The sequence below is a fragment of the Cuculus canorus genome, chromosome 11, assembly GCF_017976375.1.
Source record: "Cuculus canorus isolate bCucCan1 chromosome 11, bCucCan1.pri, whole genome shotgun sequence".
In the NCBI taxonomy this organism is placed as follows: Eukaryota; Metazoa; Chordata; class Aves; order Cuculiformes; family Cuculidae; genus Cuculus; species Cuculus canorus.
In genome coordinates, this window is record NC_071411.1 from 22,788,684 (window position 1) to 22,803,975 (window position 15,292).

Genomic DNA, 15,292 nt, shown 5'->3' on the forward strand with positions numbered 1-15,292 from the left:
GGGATTCCAGAACTGCACATAGCACTCCAAGTGGGGTCTCACAAGAGCAGAGGAGGAGAACTGCCTCCCTTGCCCTGCTGACCACGCTGCTTTTGATGCAGCCCAGGATACGGTTGGCCTTTTGGGCTGCGAAGCGCACATTGCCAGCTCACTTCAGGCTTCTCATCAACCAGAACCCCCAAGTCCTTCTCTGCAGGCCGCTCTCAATCACAACATCTCCCAGCCTGTATTGAAACCACAGACTGCCCCTGACCCAGGTGCAGGACCTTGCACTTGGCCTTGTTGAACCTCATGAGATTCACGCAGGCCCCACTTCTGCAGCTTGTCAAGTCACTCTGGAGGACATCCCAACCTTCTGGTGTGGCAACTCAGGTTGGTGTCAACCGTAAATTTGCTGAGGATGCACTCAATCTCACTGTCAGTATCATTGATGAAGACACTAAACAGCACTAGTCTCAGTACCGACCCCTGAAGGACACCACTTGTCACAGATATCTATATGATTAAAAACATAGAAAAACTTAACTCCTGCTGCCTCTGTCTATTTAAAAATACACAGAAATGCAGAATGAGCAACCTCAGACCGCAGAAACCATAGGACTTCAAATTAGAATGCACTGCAACAAACTACTTGAAACCATTTTTTGGCCATTTACCAGTAATGCACAGCCTGTAATTTAGAACAATAAAATGTTTCCATGTATTTCTCTGCTATAATCAATAGCCATTCCTTCTTTGAACGTGGCTCCTGGTAGATCTTTTTGGGAAGACAAAACTTGGAGGCTTCCTTCCATGGCTTCAGGGGTATCTGTTGTGCACTGTCCAGAGAAGGGCACAAAGTTGGTAAAGGCTTTAGAGGGGAAGCCGTCTGAGGAATGGCTGAAGTCACTGGGTCTGTTCTGCCTGGAAAAGAGGAGACTGAGGAGAGACCTCATCGTGCTCTACAGCTTTCTCACAAGGGAGGAGGAGGAGCAGGCGATGAGCTCTTCCTCTCTGGACCCTAGGGAATGGCAAGAAGATGCCAGGGGAGGGTTAGGTTGGACATTAGGAAAAGGTTCTTTCCCTCGGGAGGGTGGTGGAGCACTGGAACAGCTCCCAGGGAAGCAGTCACAGCAACAAGCCTGACAATATTCCAGAAGCCTTTGGCCAAGGCCCTCAGCCACACAGAGTGAATGTCAGGGTTGCCCTGTGCAGGGACAGGAGCTGGACTCAATGATCCTTGGGGGTCCCTTCCAACTCAGGACACTGTATGACTATGATATCTTTGGACACAGCAATATCACAGCTATACTATCAGCTTTCTGGGCCCCATGGGTATCAACAGAAAAAAAGAGTCCCCTGCGCAGAGCAGGACCAGGTGACTGCAGGATGCTCGCTGTCCTTCAAGTGACACACACCTTCTTGAAAAGGCTATGCAGAACAAGAAGTTCCTTCAGAACAAACCTCAGAAAAACAGCTTCCATTTTATAGCCTTGAAGAAATAAAGTTATTCATGTTGCTGGTAACTTGTGGGGTTTTACCACCTGTTATTTATTACCTATTATATTGTACTATGTCATGTCAGCTTTTTTTCTAATGTATAAAAGCACATATATTAACATATATTTTCTTTAGTTTTACATATTCCGAACATCTTTTATTTTCCTGGGAAAGAATCAACTCATTTATTTTTCTGCTACTCTGCACACGGCCACCTCATGAATTTCACAGCCCAGTCATCCTATGGAATCTGCTTTGATGCTGCTAAAAAACAGTAGAGATGAAAGAAATTAAAAAGGAATGGCAATTAGCAATTACTCAAGAGCAATTACTCCTTCCAGTGACTCTTCCAGGGCACAGGAAGCTGCTGAGCCAGCAAAAGGCATAGCAGTGAAACTCATCTGTGGTAACCACCCTGCCAGCCTGTCCTAACAGGCCCAAAAGTTGGGTAATCCAGCAGAAAGCATCAAAGCCACTTGTGCCTGCTGCAGCAACTCCAGGTACACGGCAGTGTGCGCTCGCAGCCTAGAAAGCTAACTGTGTCCTGGGCTGCATCCAAAGCAGTGGGCCAGCGACGCGATTCTGCCCCTCTGCTCGCTTGCGGAGATCTAACTTGAAGCCTTGCATTCAGTTCTGGAGTCCTCAGCACAGGAAAGACATGGAGCTGTGGAGTGTGTCCAGAGGATGGCCTCGAAGATTGGTTGAGAGAGGTGGCTTCATGAAAGAAGGCTCCAGGGAGATCTTAAGAGTAGCTTTCCAGTAGTGGAAGGGCTCCAGGGAAGCTGGGGAGGGGCTCCTGATCAGGGATTGCAGGGATAGGACAAGAGGGAACAGTTTTCGGCCGAAAGAGGGGAGACTGAGATGAGATCTGAGGACGAAATGTTTTGCTGTGAGGGTGGGAAGCCCTGGCCCAGGTTGCCCAGAGCAGTGGTGGCTGCCCCATCCCTGGAGGTGTCCAAGGCCAGGCTGGATGGGGCTTGGAGCCCCTGATCCAGTGGGAGCGTGTCCCTGTCCATGGCAGGGGTGGAACTGGATGGGCTTTGAGGTCCCTTCAACCAAATAATTCTATGATTCTGTGAATGCCACTCTTCTACCAAAAACCAACTCACTGTTTCCCCCCAAGTGCCCCTGAGCAGAGATGAAAAGAATGATGGTATCTGAAACGCATAGTCTTGAATCTGCTTGAAACCATTGTGGGTCAACATCTTGTTCCAACTTACCGCCACTGCTAAGGGACTGAACAGATCTCTTCAAAACAGTCCAAACAGCAACAGAACTCTGTATCATAGAGTGCCATTAAGGTTGGAAAAGGACCTTTAAGATCTTCTAGTCCAATCATCAGCCCCAGCACTACTGTGCCTACTAAACTATGTATCCTATCAGACAGCTACAAAACAGCAGAGAAAATTTTGCAGCCAGCTCTGACAAGGAAATCTCCCTTAAAAATAAAGCACACTTTCAATGTCAGTTATTTGTTGACTTTTTTTCCACTTTCTTATAAAATTTCTTTCAATTTGGGCAGGAAGAGCCCTCTGCCTGACCAGAGAACACACAAACAACTTCCAAACCCTTTCTCTTATGTGGATCAAATCCCAAACAGTTGCAACCAAAGTCAATTTTTCCTGCTCCCCTAGACATCCTGCAAGTCACTTCTCCCAATAGGCAATAAAACAGGACTTCCAAAATATACACTGTAAGGATTAGATCTACCTACAAACATTCTCTACAAGACAGAGAAGAACCACAGCAGTTTTTTCTTTCATCAGTAGTCAGGAAAAATGAAGGAATGAATTTCATAGAATCATTAAGGTTGGAAAAGACCTCTGAGATCATCCAGTCCAACTGTCAGCCCAACTCACTGTGCCTGCGAAACCACGTTCCCAGGTGCCACAGCCACACATTTCTGAAACACCTCCAGGGAAGGAGACTCCCCCACTGCCCTGGGCAGCCTCTGCCAGGGCTTCACCACTCTTGCAGTAATAAACGTTTCCTAATATCCAATCTCTAAACCCGCCCTGGTGCAACTCAAGGCCATTTCCTCTCATCCTATCAGTTGTTACTTCAGAGAAGAGACCAGCACCCACATGACCATAACCTCCTTTTAGATAGTTGTAGAGAGCAACAAGCTTGCCTCTCGGCCCTCTTATTCTCCAGACTGAACTGACCCAGGTCCCTCAGCTGCTCCCCTCTCTGTCTCTGCAGTATAAAACAGTAGATCAGATTCCACCTTCAGCCTTTTAGACTGTAGCATTCTTGTACAGTGCAGAGTCCCCCTGGATTCACATCAACATAAGGCTTTCACCATGAGGACAGGCTAAAGCCAAGCACGGCAACAGGGACCAAGGAAAACATGCTGCCCATCTTGCTCCTTAGCCACAACGTTGTTCTCCTGGATTTCTCTCACACAACGTTTTCAACTGAAATATGCTATTAGAAATGATTCCAGGAGGCCTGTTGCATATCCTCCTGCTTCCACTTACCTGGAGAACAATGGTAAAATAGCAATGCCTATGAACTTCTGCCACTTTCTGATACATGCCCAAAACCACAGGAAAGTCAACTCCCTCAAGATGGCCACGTTGACTTGGCTGTTGTGGGCTAGGAGAAGGCTGGTATGCCTGCTCACACACCTTGCCCCACTACTTCCTACAAAAGACCATTCAACCCAAAATGCAATTCACAAATGCACATCTTCAGAGATGATGAGATCCCATCTCTCTCAGCCTGTCCTCGGATGGGAGGTGCTCCAGCCCTCGGATCATCACCGTGGCCTCCTTTTGCACTCGATCCAACAGCTCCATGTCCTTCCTGTGCTGAGGACTCCAGTACTGAATGCAGGGCTCCAGGTGGGGTCCCACCAGAGCAGAGCAGAGGGTCAGAATCCCCCTCCCTTACCTGCTGATCCCAATGCTTTGGATGCAGCCCAGGACACAGTTGGCTTTCTGGGCTGCGACGCGCCCATCACCAGCTCATGTGGAGCTGTCACGCACCAGCCCCCAAAAATCCTTCTCCATAGGTGTGCTCTCAATCATGTCGTTTCCCAGACTGTATTGATGCCAGGGTTTGCCCTATCCAAGCGTAGGACATTGCACTTGGCCTTGTTGAACTTCATGATGTTCACCCAGCCCACTTCTCCAGCTTGTCCAAGTCCTCTGGATGTCATTATAACTAAACACATCTTCCTCCACTCAGCAGAAGAGAGCCTAAAATATTCTTGAAAGAACACTAAAATCTGCACAAGAAGCCTGGACATCACCCACCTTCCCTCCTCCTGCTCTGCCTCAGTTCTCACTGGGGTCCAGCTCACACAGCGTGTATTTGTGCAAAACCAGTGCGTGGGTTGATGGTGGAAAGAGAGCCCAAGAAAGAGCCACCCTAAACCCTTACAAACTGACAGCTTACCCGAGGGCTGTGTAAAGCAAATGTAGCAACGAGCAAAGGTGGCTGAAACACAGCAGCATCTAGAGGAAAAAATCCCCCTTTTGCTGCTGTGACACTGGTAGCTGGTCTGAAAGGTGCCGGTCAGCATGCTTTGGAATTGGAGTTCGGAATCCGTTATGGACATGATGCTGCCTCAGGGGCAGGGATCTTTTTCTTTTAAGCTGTTCTTAAAGGTTAGGAAATAACAAGAAGAGATGTGTGTGGTTACTTGCCTAAAGAAGAGCACATGGCCTGATTCCAGCTCTGTTATCCCACAGTTAGGACTCACGACATTAAAGGAGACCTTGACTGGCCTTTTTGATCCACAGTTTGCCCTACAAATACACTTCTCTGCTGTATCCCAAAGAGAAGCATCTCGGAACCACTGTGTCTCCAACAGAAAGAACCTATATCTCCTCATGAATTGTACCATCAAATATTATCCACATTATTTGTTACTGTGTCCTAAAGAACTTAAACAAGGCACTTCTGATTTCAGTGGTGGTCATGTAGAGTATGTTGAGACGAAGCTGTGGGCTCTCAGAGAACCTCCCCTCCTGGCAGGTCAGGTCAGTCTGTTATCTCAGGGCCACACAAGTCCAGTACCTGATACTCCAAAGAAAAGTGAAAGAAAGTCATGAGGAATAATCACAGATTGTTTGCCACATCCATCTATGTCTACAGCCTCTGGAACTTCTACTCAGTCTAAATTTACGCAATGCTTTAAGCTCTCAAAAAAAAAAGTTCTTCTCTGCATCAGTGCCACAGAGACTGCTGCTGAGCTACAGATTCCATAAGTAAACATTTATGGTCAATTTTTCAGCTATTATTCTCCTCAGAAATAGGCAGTTTCAATACTAAAACAATTAAAAGTCAAAGGTACCTCGACGGTAGTAAGTTAAGCAACCTATGGAAAAGTAAAAGCCATCACTTTCATGAGAGAAAACACAGGACTAGAGACTTCATTATAACCCCTTCTGTGCAATTCAGTGTTTTGTTATGCTCCCACATTCCTTGTAATTTTGGCTGGAAATTGTGAAAAAAAAATGCCCCAAATACTTTGCAGCAAGGAAAATGTGTCTCGTGAGTGAGGTAGAAAAAGCAAATCCAAGCATCTCTGTGCTTGGACTGAACAGGTTCCTCTGCTTTTTAAAGTTCTTGGACTAAGAGTACAGATGCACCAGAACCCACAGCATCAGCGTGGCTCAGACACGCAGTCATGGATCTATCAAAACGCTGGGACACAAGACAGTGGTTACAGCAGAGCTAATAGGCATCTGAACACAGCAGAGTGAGTTTATCCTGGTCAGAACCACTGCGGCCACAACAGGCTGGTTCAGTGGATGGAACCAGAGAGCTTGGATTTACTGCACTGCTGGATCACCACCTTCGGCTGAATGTAACCCTTGCTGAGACCATCTTAGCAGCTGACAATACTCACTAGCTAGTGATCAGCTCAAGAATTTTCCTTATTTTGGTTACACAGCACAAGAAAACAGAATCCCACCACCACCTGTGGTGTACGCTGTGCACTGTCACTCACCTCTTTCAGCTCCTGCGCAACAGAATTAAGGCGTTCATTCTCAGACTGGGTGTTGGCAAGGACGTTTCTGAGCTGCTTCAGTTCTGTCTGCAATTCCATAACCTTCTTCATGTAGTACTCTTCCTTGGTAGCCGATTCCTGAATCAAGGTCTCCTCTCTGCTCTCTCCATCTGCTGCTACCTTCTTGTGGTTGGTGTGGGCCCTGCCCAAAAGCCTAGGATGGTCAGAAAAACAAATTTCTTAATAGTAAACCCAGACTTCCGCAGGGCCAACACTGGGCTCTTGAAGCAACATGCAGCACCCAACAGTGTTTCGGTGACGCACAAGACACTTAATGTAGAACCTTATATAAACCCTTGTGGGAGGGACACGACCATATATTGATTTGAAGCTGCTGCTAAAGCAGCACTTTTATTTTTTAAACAGACAACTGCAAGATGACCAGACCCTGTTGTGCCATTAATCACCTCGTGCTGGCTCTTCAGCAATACACCAGCAGCACAGGAAAACAATGGCTTTGAAGAGGAGAAGATTTCAGTATTTTCCTACTACATCTATAAGACCAGATGCATTAATAGTACAGTAATTATTGGAAGTATTAAGGCTGAACAGATACTGAATGTGCCAGCTCAGCCTACAGTTCCAGACACCCACACGTTGCTTCTTACGAGACTACATTTTATTTCAGATAAGCATGTCCAATACAACAAATATCCATTGAAGAAATTCCAGACCAGATTCACTGAGATGGACCCAAGGGAAATTAAAAAGCGTCACATTTCAGACAGAAAGTAACACACCATCTGTGCAAGCCCTGTCAAATGAGTTTCAGCAAAGCAGCTTAAAAGCCTAATACCTAAGATCTCCATAAATGTTAAAGGGATAGCAAAAACCACGCAAGCTTCTCAAATACACCGTCTTTCCATAACAAATTGAGATCCACCTTTTATAGACAGACAAATCTCTAGCAGGCAAAGGAAATCTGGGCACTATGTACTCTTAGAGCATGGAGGACACCAAAAGCCATATCTGATTGGCCAGATAGCAGAGTCCAAGCAGGATTCAATCAAGGAACTCAGCAATACTGATAAGGAAGAAACTCTTGAGAATAAAGACTAATTGCTTCTAAAAGTTTTGATGCAGATGCTAGGCCGTGGATTTCTTTACCAATAGAAAGAGAATGTCAGCATTTTTTGAGGAAGGCATTATTGGCAGTGAGTATCTGGACACAGAAAATGCCAAATAAGATGAGGACTAGGCTTCTTTTTTTTTTTTTTTTTTTAATCCAATATCCTGTCTTCTACAGAGGTTATGCCAGATGCTTCAAAGAAAGGTGCAAGGAACCCCATAATCTCTCAGAGCTGGGGACTGCCTCAAGCCTTGGAGCACAATGCTAAACATAAAGGTGGAAGAGCTATTAACATTTAGTAACCCATGTAAAAAAAAAACCATTTACATTTAATAGTTTTATGCATTGCTGGCTTCATTTTGGCTTCTTTTCAAGCTGAAAGAGGGGAGATTGAGTTGAGATCCTACGAAGAAATGTTATCCTGTGAGAGTAGGAGGCCCTGGCCCAGGTTGCCCAGAGCAGTGGTGGCTGTCCCATCCCTGGAGGGGTTCAAGGCCAGGTTGGATGGGCGTTTGAGCAACATGATCAAGTGGGAGGTGTTCCTGCCCATGGCAGGGGTTGGGGACTCGACGGGCTTTGAGGCCCCTTCTGACGGAAACCATTCCATGATTCTGAGTCTATGAATCTTGAAACAACACTTAAAGAGTTTCAAACGTGGAACTTCTACCAGAATAGCTCAGAAACACACCATCTGATCTCACCCATGCTCAAAGCACCACTCTAGGCTTTGTGAAAATCCAGGACAGCACTGCTTCATCTGCCTTCTTCTTCAATCTATCTCTTCAGATGTCCTCCTTACCAGAAGCAGGTCCTAAAATTCATAAATTCACCCAAAGTATGCCAGGTATACTTTCACATTTTCTGGGATGCCCTGAAGCACAAGGTTGAAAACAAGATGTTCATGAAGGCTGTTTAGTTTAGCAAAAAATACCAGGATATCACTACCATCAAAAAAGGCGATCATAGAATACTTTGGGTCAGAAGAGACCACAAAGCCCATCCAGTTCCACCCCCTGCCATGCGCAGGGACACCACCCACTGGATCAGGTTGCTCTAAGTCCACCCAACCTGGCCGTGAACACCTCCAGGGATGGAGCAGCCACCACTGCTCTGGGCAACCTGGGCCAGGGCCTCCCCACCCTCACAACAAAACATTTTCTCCCTGAGATCTCATATCAATCTCCCCTCTTTCAGCTTAAAACTGTTCCCCTCATCCTGTTCCTGCATTCCCCAGTAAAGAGTCCCTCCCCAGCTTTCCTGGAGACCTTTTCAGTACTAGAAGCTGCTCTAAGGTCTCCCTGGAGCCCTCTCTTCTCCAGGCGGAACAGCTCCAAACTCTCTCAGGCCTGTCCTCAGATAGCAGAGGTGCTCCAACCCTCGGATCATCTTCATGGCCTCCTCTGGACTCGCTCCAACAGATCCATGTCCTTCCTGTGGCTGAGGACTCCAGAACTTGATGCAGGGCTCCAGGTAGGGTCTCACCAGAGCGGAGCAGAGGGGCAGAATCCCCTCCCTCGCCCTGCTGCTTTACATGCAGCCCAGGACCACTACTGGCTTTCTGGGCTGCAAGCACCCATTGCTGGCTCATGTTGAGCTTTTCATCCACATGATGCAGGGGAGAGCTCTTTCCGAGCTAGATCTAAATCAGTACGGACCTCAAATATTTTACCAGGCTCCCCCCTAGCCTACTAGGACCTGGTGCTGCCCCCAGGGACCTCGATGGCTGCGGAGGCTGCCCTGCACAGCCACCCTGGGCACTGCGCTGGATCTGTCTACTTATCAACTTCACAAGCTGAGGTGCATGCAAACACAGCAAGAGCAGAAGGGCAAAGAGAAAGCCGCAGAGCTGCCTAAAGCAGACAACGAAGGTCACAAAACAGACACACAAAGATGTCACAGAGGAACACAAGTTCGAAATAGTATCTCCCTCTTTACTCAGTTAAAATGATGATGAGGTTCTTGTGCAATGAAAGAACACGCCCAAGAAAACAGAAAACAACAAAAATCTTTCAGTGAAGGAGTTTTGTAAGGTGCTTACAAAATCCTTTGTTACCTAAAACTGAATGAAAACGTTCTCCACTTAAATAACCAGGGGGCAGGGAATGCCAGTTGCTTATACATGTCTGAAGGATTAAGAAAGCTGCACAAAAATCTTTTGCTGCTGTAATTCTTCATCCTGAGCACAAGCCAAACTGATGCTTTTAAAGAAAAAGCTACTTCTTCTTTTCCCTTTGGTTAGCCTATCTCACATTCGTGGTTGCTATGACATAAACACTTGACAACAACAAAAGAAAAACTCAACATATTCTCAAACATCAGGAACCAAGATCAGATTTTCAAAGATATGCAGGGTACTTGCTTAACCAGTTTATTACACAGCCTGGAGCCAAGCTCTGGGCACTGGTTATGATTTGGAGACAGCCCTTGCTAATGGGTCTTCAGATGCAGGACTTAGGATAGAATCACAGGAATGCCCATCTCAGCGATGGGGCACGGACAATCTCCCACTGGATCACCTAAACAGCATCTCAGCCAGCAGCCGGGGAGAAAGCATTAAAATCACCAGAGATTTTAACATCTACTCTGTAACTGCTTAAATCTGTGTTTACATATAATCATTAAGTGAAAGCATTGCAAATTGTAATACATACTTTCTTAGTCTACAGAAATCCTTGCAATAGTTCATAAGAAACCCCACATGTAACAGAGGATCCACAATGACCTCTGCAAGCAGTTTTCGCATGGTACTGTGCAACGTTGGCATTCTCTCCCTCTGTAGAAATCCCACAGTTTCATATTTTGCTCGTAGCAACTTCCCCCCTTCATTTTAATTATCATTATGTCTCATCAACATTAAACTAATCAGGATATGTTAATATGTATCAGAAGATTAATTAGCACTAAAAGCCTCTCAAATTTTTGTTCGTGTTTCTGCACTGTCAGTTCTGATCTATTTTACAAAATGTCAGCACCAGTTCAGTTCCTAATTCCTTCTGCATATCAGATTCAAAATAAAAGATGTTTTCTGTGGCTTCACCAAGCACTGCACATTTTTCATAATAATAAATCCATTATGATCATAAAGATCAAAAATAGCGATAGCAACATGCTAAGATGGTGAAGAGCCTGACGCTTTTTCACAGGCGGCAAACAATTTGACAAAAGGAGGTGTTATATTCCTCTTGTGCATCGGATTAATCTGCTTTCATTTTAAATTTCCTCATAAAGTGTCCATTTGAGGATTCTTCAGTTCACAGACCAGCACTTTGGACCAACATCCTGCTCAGCAAAGTTTTATTCAATGAAGGCACTCGACCCTTACTAGATGCCTAAAGCTGTGGTGACACAGGCATTTTCATGTGCTCCCATCATAATCCTTTGAGTGTGACCTAATGCTGTGCTCCTACTGACTCAATCCCTGCTGACAACAGCACTGCCACGATGGAGTGGATGGATGGATGGATAGATGGACAGACGGACGGACGGATGGTCTCAGCCGCTCTGCTACGAGGCTTACTGGGCTCCTTCACATTTCCTTCACGTATCCAGTACTGTTAGCTGGAGCCTTGCTTAATCTCCCAGGACCTCACCACTGTTAAAACCCCCAACAGCAGCCCCAAATAGAATAGGCATTTTGTGCTGTTCTGTCACTAGAAGAAAGTGTCCTAGAGGAGCTACTGTTTTTAGAAGTCTGAAATTCCAGAGGGAAAAAAAAAGTAAGTAAAACCTCCCAAAAGCAAACATGAGGGTTTGATACCACAATACAAGATTCAAATGACTTCTGGGTCTGGTTGTTCCATTGAATTATTTCCCATGCAGGCTCCTATTTGCTCTGCTAGGAGCCAGGAGGCAGCATGACAGAAGCCAGCTGCCAGAGTTTCCCTACCCTAAAGGACCAGAGACAGCAGAGCTCTGGCAACAATGGGGAATAAGGCAGGAGGTGCAGGGGTGCACTCCAGGGCTCCTTTGCTTCCATCCCAGCTGAGCCAGAGCGATCAGACTACACCACATTTAATAAGGTTCATCAGGAAGAAATGCAAATACCTTCTAAGATCAGTGTTCTCCCTCAGAGATTAGGACATTCCACAGATGATTGGGGTGGGACGAGGAGGGTAATGGTAAAACCCCCATACTGGAGCCTGCATTTGAAACACAATGCTCCAGTGCACTGTCACTAGGATGAAAAGATCTGATGGTTAAATTCTAATTCAGCCTGTCAGCTTAGTTTAGACACTTAAACTGTATGAACTTGCCCAGTCTGGAGGGCTAAATACAACGGTGCCTGGATCAGCAGGCAGACAGCAACTCTCCATACTGGTACAAGAGATAATGGCACTAGATATTGGTGACACTTGACACAGCTGGGAATGGGATGCAGACTCCTCTCCTCCCTCAATAAACACTCTTGGTATGACCCATCAGAAAAAAAATACACAGGTAAAATGTCTGGAAATGACTCGGAGCAATGGAGGAGGAGCCACTCGAGCCACCAATTCATGCTCTATTCCCACTGCTTTTGTGATTCAGTACATGAGATCCTTCATAAAAGGCATAAGCCAAGGTTGTGCACAGGCTCCAAAAGGATTAAGGAAGCCAAGAGTCTGACTTCAGGTGTGGAAACTGCTGCTAAGCAGCTCATGAATTCAGTTCGCTACCAAAGTGTATCCATGTGAAAAGGTGTTATGATGACAGCTGAGTCAGGATGATGTATGAATGCACACCAAGATCCAGCATGAGGAGTATGGGCAGCATGAGTTTCTCCCAACAACTTCTCCTGACCCTCCCTTGCGGATAATAGTTGAGAGATGACACAAAGCTGCTCCCTTGCCCACTCTTTCCTTGGCACAGCCAGCTTCCTCAGCAGCCAGGTAAACCTGGGAATTATCTTCAGCCATTTCAACCCTTGTCTTTCACTCTCTCATTCAGCAGGAAAGCCTGGACTCATCCACTAGCCAAAGGATATAACTGGCAGTGCCCAAGTAAGCACACACAAAACCAGCAAGAGGGAGCAGCGAGTGCATGTTCTTTTCCCAGAACATCCATCCACAGGTACAGAGGATCAAGCTGATAACTTGGAAAAAAATAAAAACAAACTTAAAACCACAATGCAAAATTTGTAGCAAAAAAATAGCCGTGAAGCTTGTACTGCAAAAGAACCCATCATGGCTTTTCTGTGGCTTTTATGCAGAAAGAGTAACAGCCGGATACTTCAGGTCTAGAAAATGCGATACTGAGATTTTTTTTTCCTAAATAGAGAAACTAGAAATTCCTTTGGGCACTCACAGCTATGCTCTATCGGCGTTCAATTCCCCACTGCTCTCGGACATCCAAACTGCTTTCTTAATTTCAAAGCTTTCATGATATAGACATCTTCCCACAACAAACTCATCCCTTTCTTTCATAAAGAATCATGGAATAGGTTCAGTTGAATGGACCTTAAAGGCCCATCCAGTTCCAACCCCTCTGCCATGGGCAGAGACACCCTTCACTAGATCATGTTGCTAAATGCCACAGAACAGATATGAGGTAGCGATTATCTCTGGATGCTCCTGACCAAAGGTGAAATGTCCTTGTACTGTTCATTACCCCATTAACAAGTAAAAATTTGAGACAGCTCTTGTCTTCTTCCACAATATACAGATAGAACATGCTAAGGAGGGGAGAAGTTGCTCTCTGTCCTTTAAAACATGTCCTTAACCTGTCATACCGCAAAATGGCCCTGCTGAGATCACAAGGATTAGAGCAACACTTTTGCTTAAGTGCAAAGAGCAAAATAAGCATCAGCAATTTTAAACTACCCCTAGATTGTTCCCACGTCCTGCTGAGATGCTCCTCTCAGACCAGCAGGGACTACGTAATCTGAAAATCATCAAGACCTTTCCCCCACCATTCCTTGGTCCCTCACTCCCTGGCGGGGAGACCTCAAGGGCAGGCTGCTCCAGCAGGATTACCAACAGAACTACAAGCATGGATAGCAAGGGCAATCCCGCAGCCTGGCATGTGACTGGCCATGACAGTGACAGATCGGCCTGCATGTGGGTCAGTCAACCACGTGTAACTCAGAGCAGCTTCTCTCACAACTAGTTACGAGGAAACCAGCCACAGCTGGCCAGTGGCACTGTGCAATCACCACAGAATCATGGAGTGGTTTAGCTTGGAAGCAACCTCAAAGCCCATCCAGTTCCAACCCCTCTGCCATGGGCAGGGACACCTCCCACTGGATCAGGGCTGCTCAAAGCCCCGTCCAAGCTGGCCTTGAACACCTCCAGAAATGGGGCAGCCACCACTTCCCTGGGAAATCTGTTGCCAGGGCTTCCCCACCAACACTGGAAAATATTTCTTCCTAAGATGTCATCTCAACCTACCTTCTTTCAGCTGAAAACCGTTCCTTCTTGTCCCATCCCTGCACTTCCCCTCTTTCCTGGAGCCCCTTTCAGTACCGGAAGCTGCCCTAAGGTCTACCCAGAGCCTTCTCTCTCCAGGCTGAAAAATGCCCAACTCTCTCAGCTACATCTTTCTCTCCTCTGCATTCTTAATACATCAATGAATGGTCTTATCTACTGCAAAGCGGACTTCTGCAGAGCTCCCAACAGGGCCTCAAAAGAAAAGAAAGATGCTGCCAGAGATGAAGATGTTGGGACAAGGACCTAATGCTGCTGAACATGTAGTAGCTTGAAAGCAGAAGAGATGATAGCCTTCTACTCACAAGTAAGGGTGCCCTTCACTGCCACTGGGGTCTCAAAGCACAGCTAAAACACGGTCTTTCAAAAAATCACAGCTCAGAAATTTTGATCACTGATTGCCAACTTTCAAACCCTTCCACTACGCTTGCAGCAATGCTTATTTGTACAGGCCAGCACATGCCCTGTGTATGAATCTAGAAGTAACTGCAAATAGACAATTGACAAGCAGTGTCCCTGTTAGGACTATGCTCTTCTGCAGATACTCAAGTAAAACATGTCAGGACTAGCATGAAAATGATAGTGCAGAAATGGATGTACGTATATTAACTACACGAAATATTTTTTTTAAAACTGAAACCTGAAGGACCAGTAATCTATAATTGACTCTGATAGCTGACCAAAAAGCTCATGGAGTAACTGAAATCCCTTAGCAGTCCTGAGGGAGATATGTGATGAAAGGGTGTAATGGACATGAGAAACATTAGAAAAAGACCATTCCTTCCTAAAATGTTAGCTCTGTACTTAAAACCAATAAGACCATACTGAAATTACACCCTGAAGAAGGACAATGCAGTGTTACCCCTCACACAGCCTTTGTATTAAAATCCATGGAAGGGAAAACTTTGATCAAGGATAGCAGTTGGACTCAATGATCCTTGTGGGTCCTTTCCAACTCAAGAACATTCTATGATTCTAATACTCCCTACCATTAAAACCACTATCCTCCCCATGCATGTGCCCTTTTTGCTCTTTTTAGGTTTCGTCTTACATATCGGACCATGATGCTATTCCTACAGAGTCAGTGAACTACTACAACTAAAAACCTCCCCAAGGAGATGAATGAAAAATAAAATTAGACTCCTGCTCCTCTAACCACACTTGTGACTGTATTTAAAGTCAGGAGGAGTTATGCTTTGCTGACAAAGCAAGTAGAGCATTATGTTCTTCACATTAAACCAAAATGGGAACAGTATAATGACTCATCCTCTTCACCACAAGTAAAATCTTTTTTGATTTCTATTTGAGCATTTGCAAACA

The 15,292-nt window shown here is 45.7% G+C and overlaps 1 protein-coding gene across 1 annotated transcript in view; it reads right to left on the minus strand.

The window, feature by feature from the left end:
• The window catches only part of BICD2 (BICD cargo adaptor 2), a 49,676-nt gene extending 37,210 nt beyond the window's left edge, over window positions 1–12,466 (minus strand). The window contains 2 exon segments of the mRNA XM_054076878.1: window positions 6,443–6,656; window positions 12,351–12,466. Of these exon segments, the coding sequence (XP_053932853.1) occupies window positions 6,443–6,656; window positions 12,351–12,466 (330 nt within the window).
• Between the last annotated feature and the right edge of the window lie 2,826 nt (window positions 12,467–15,292).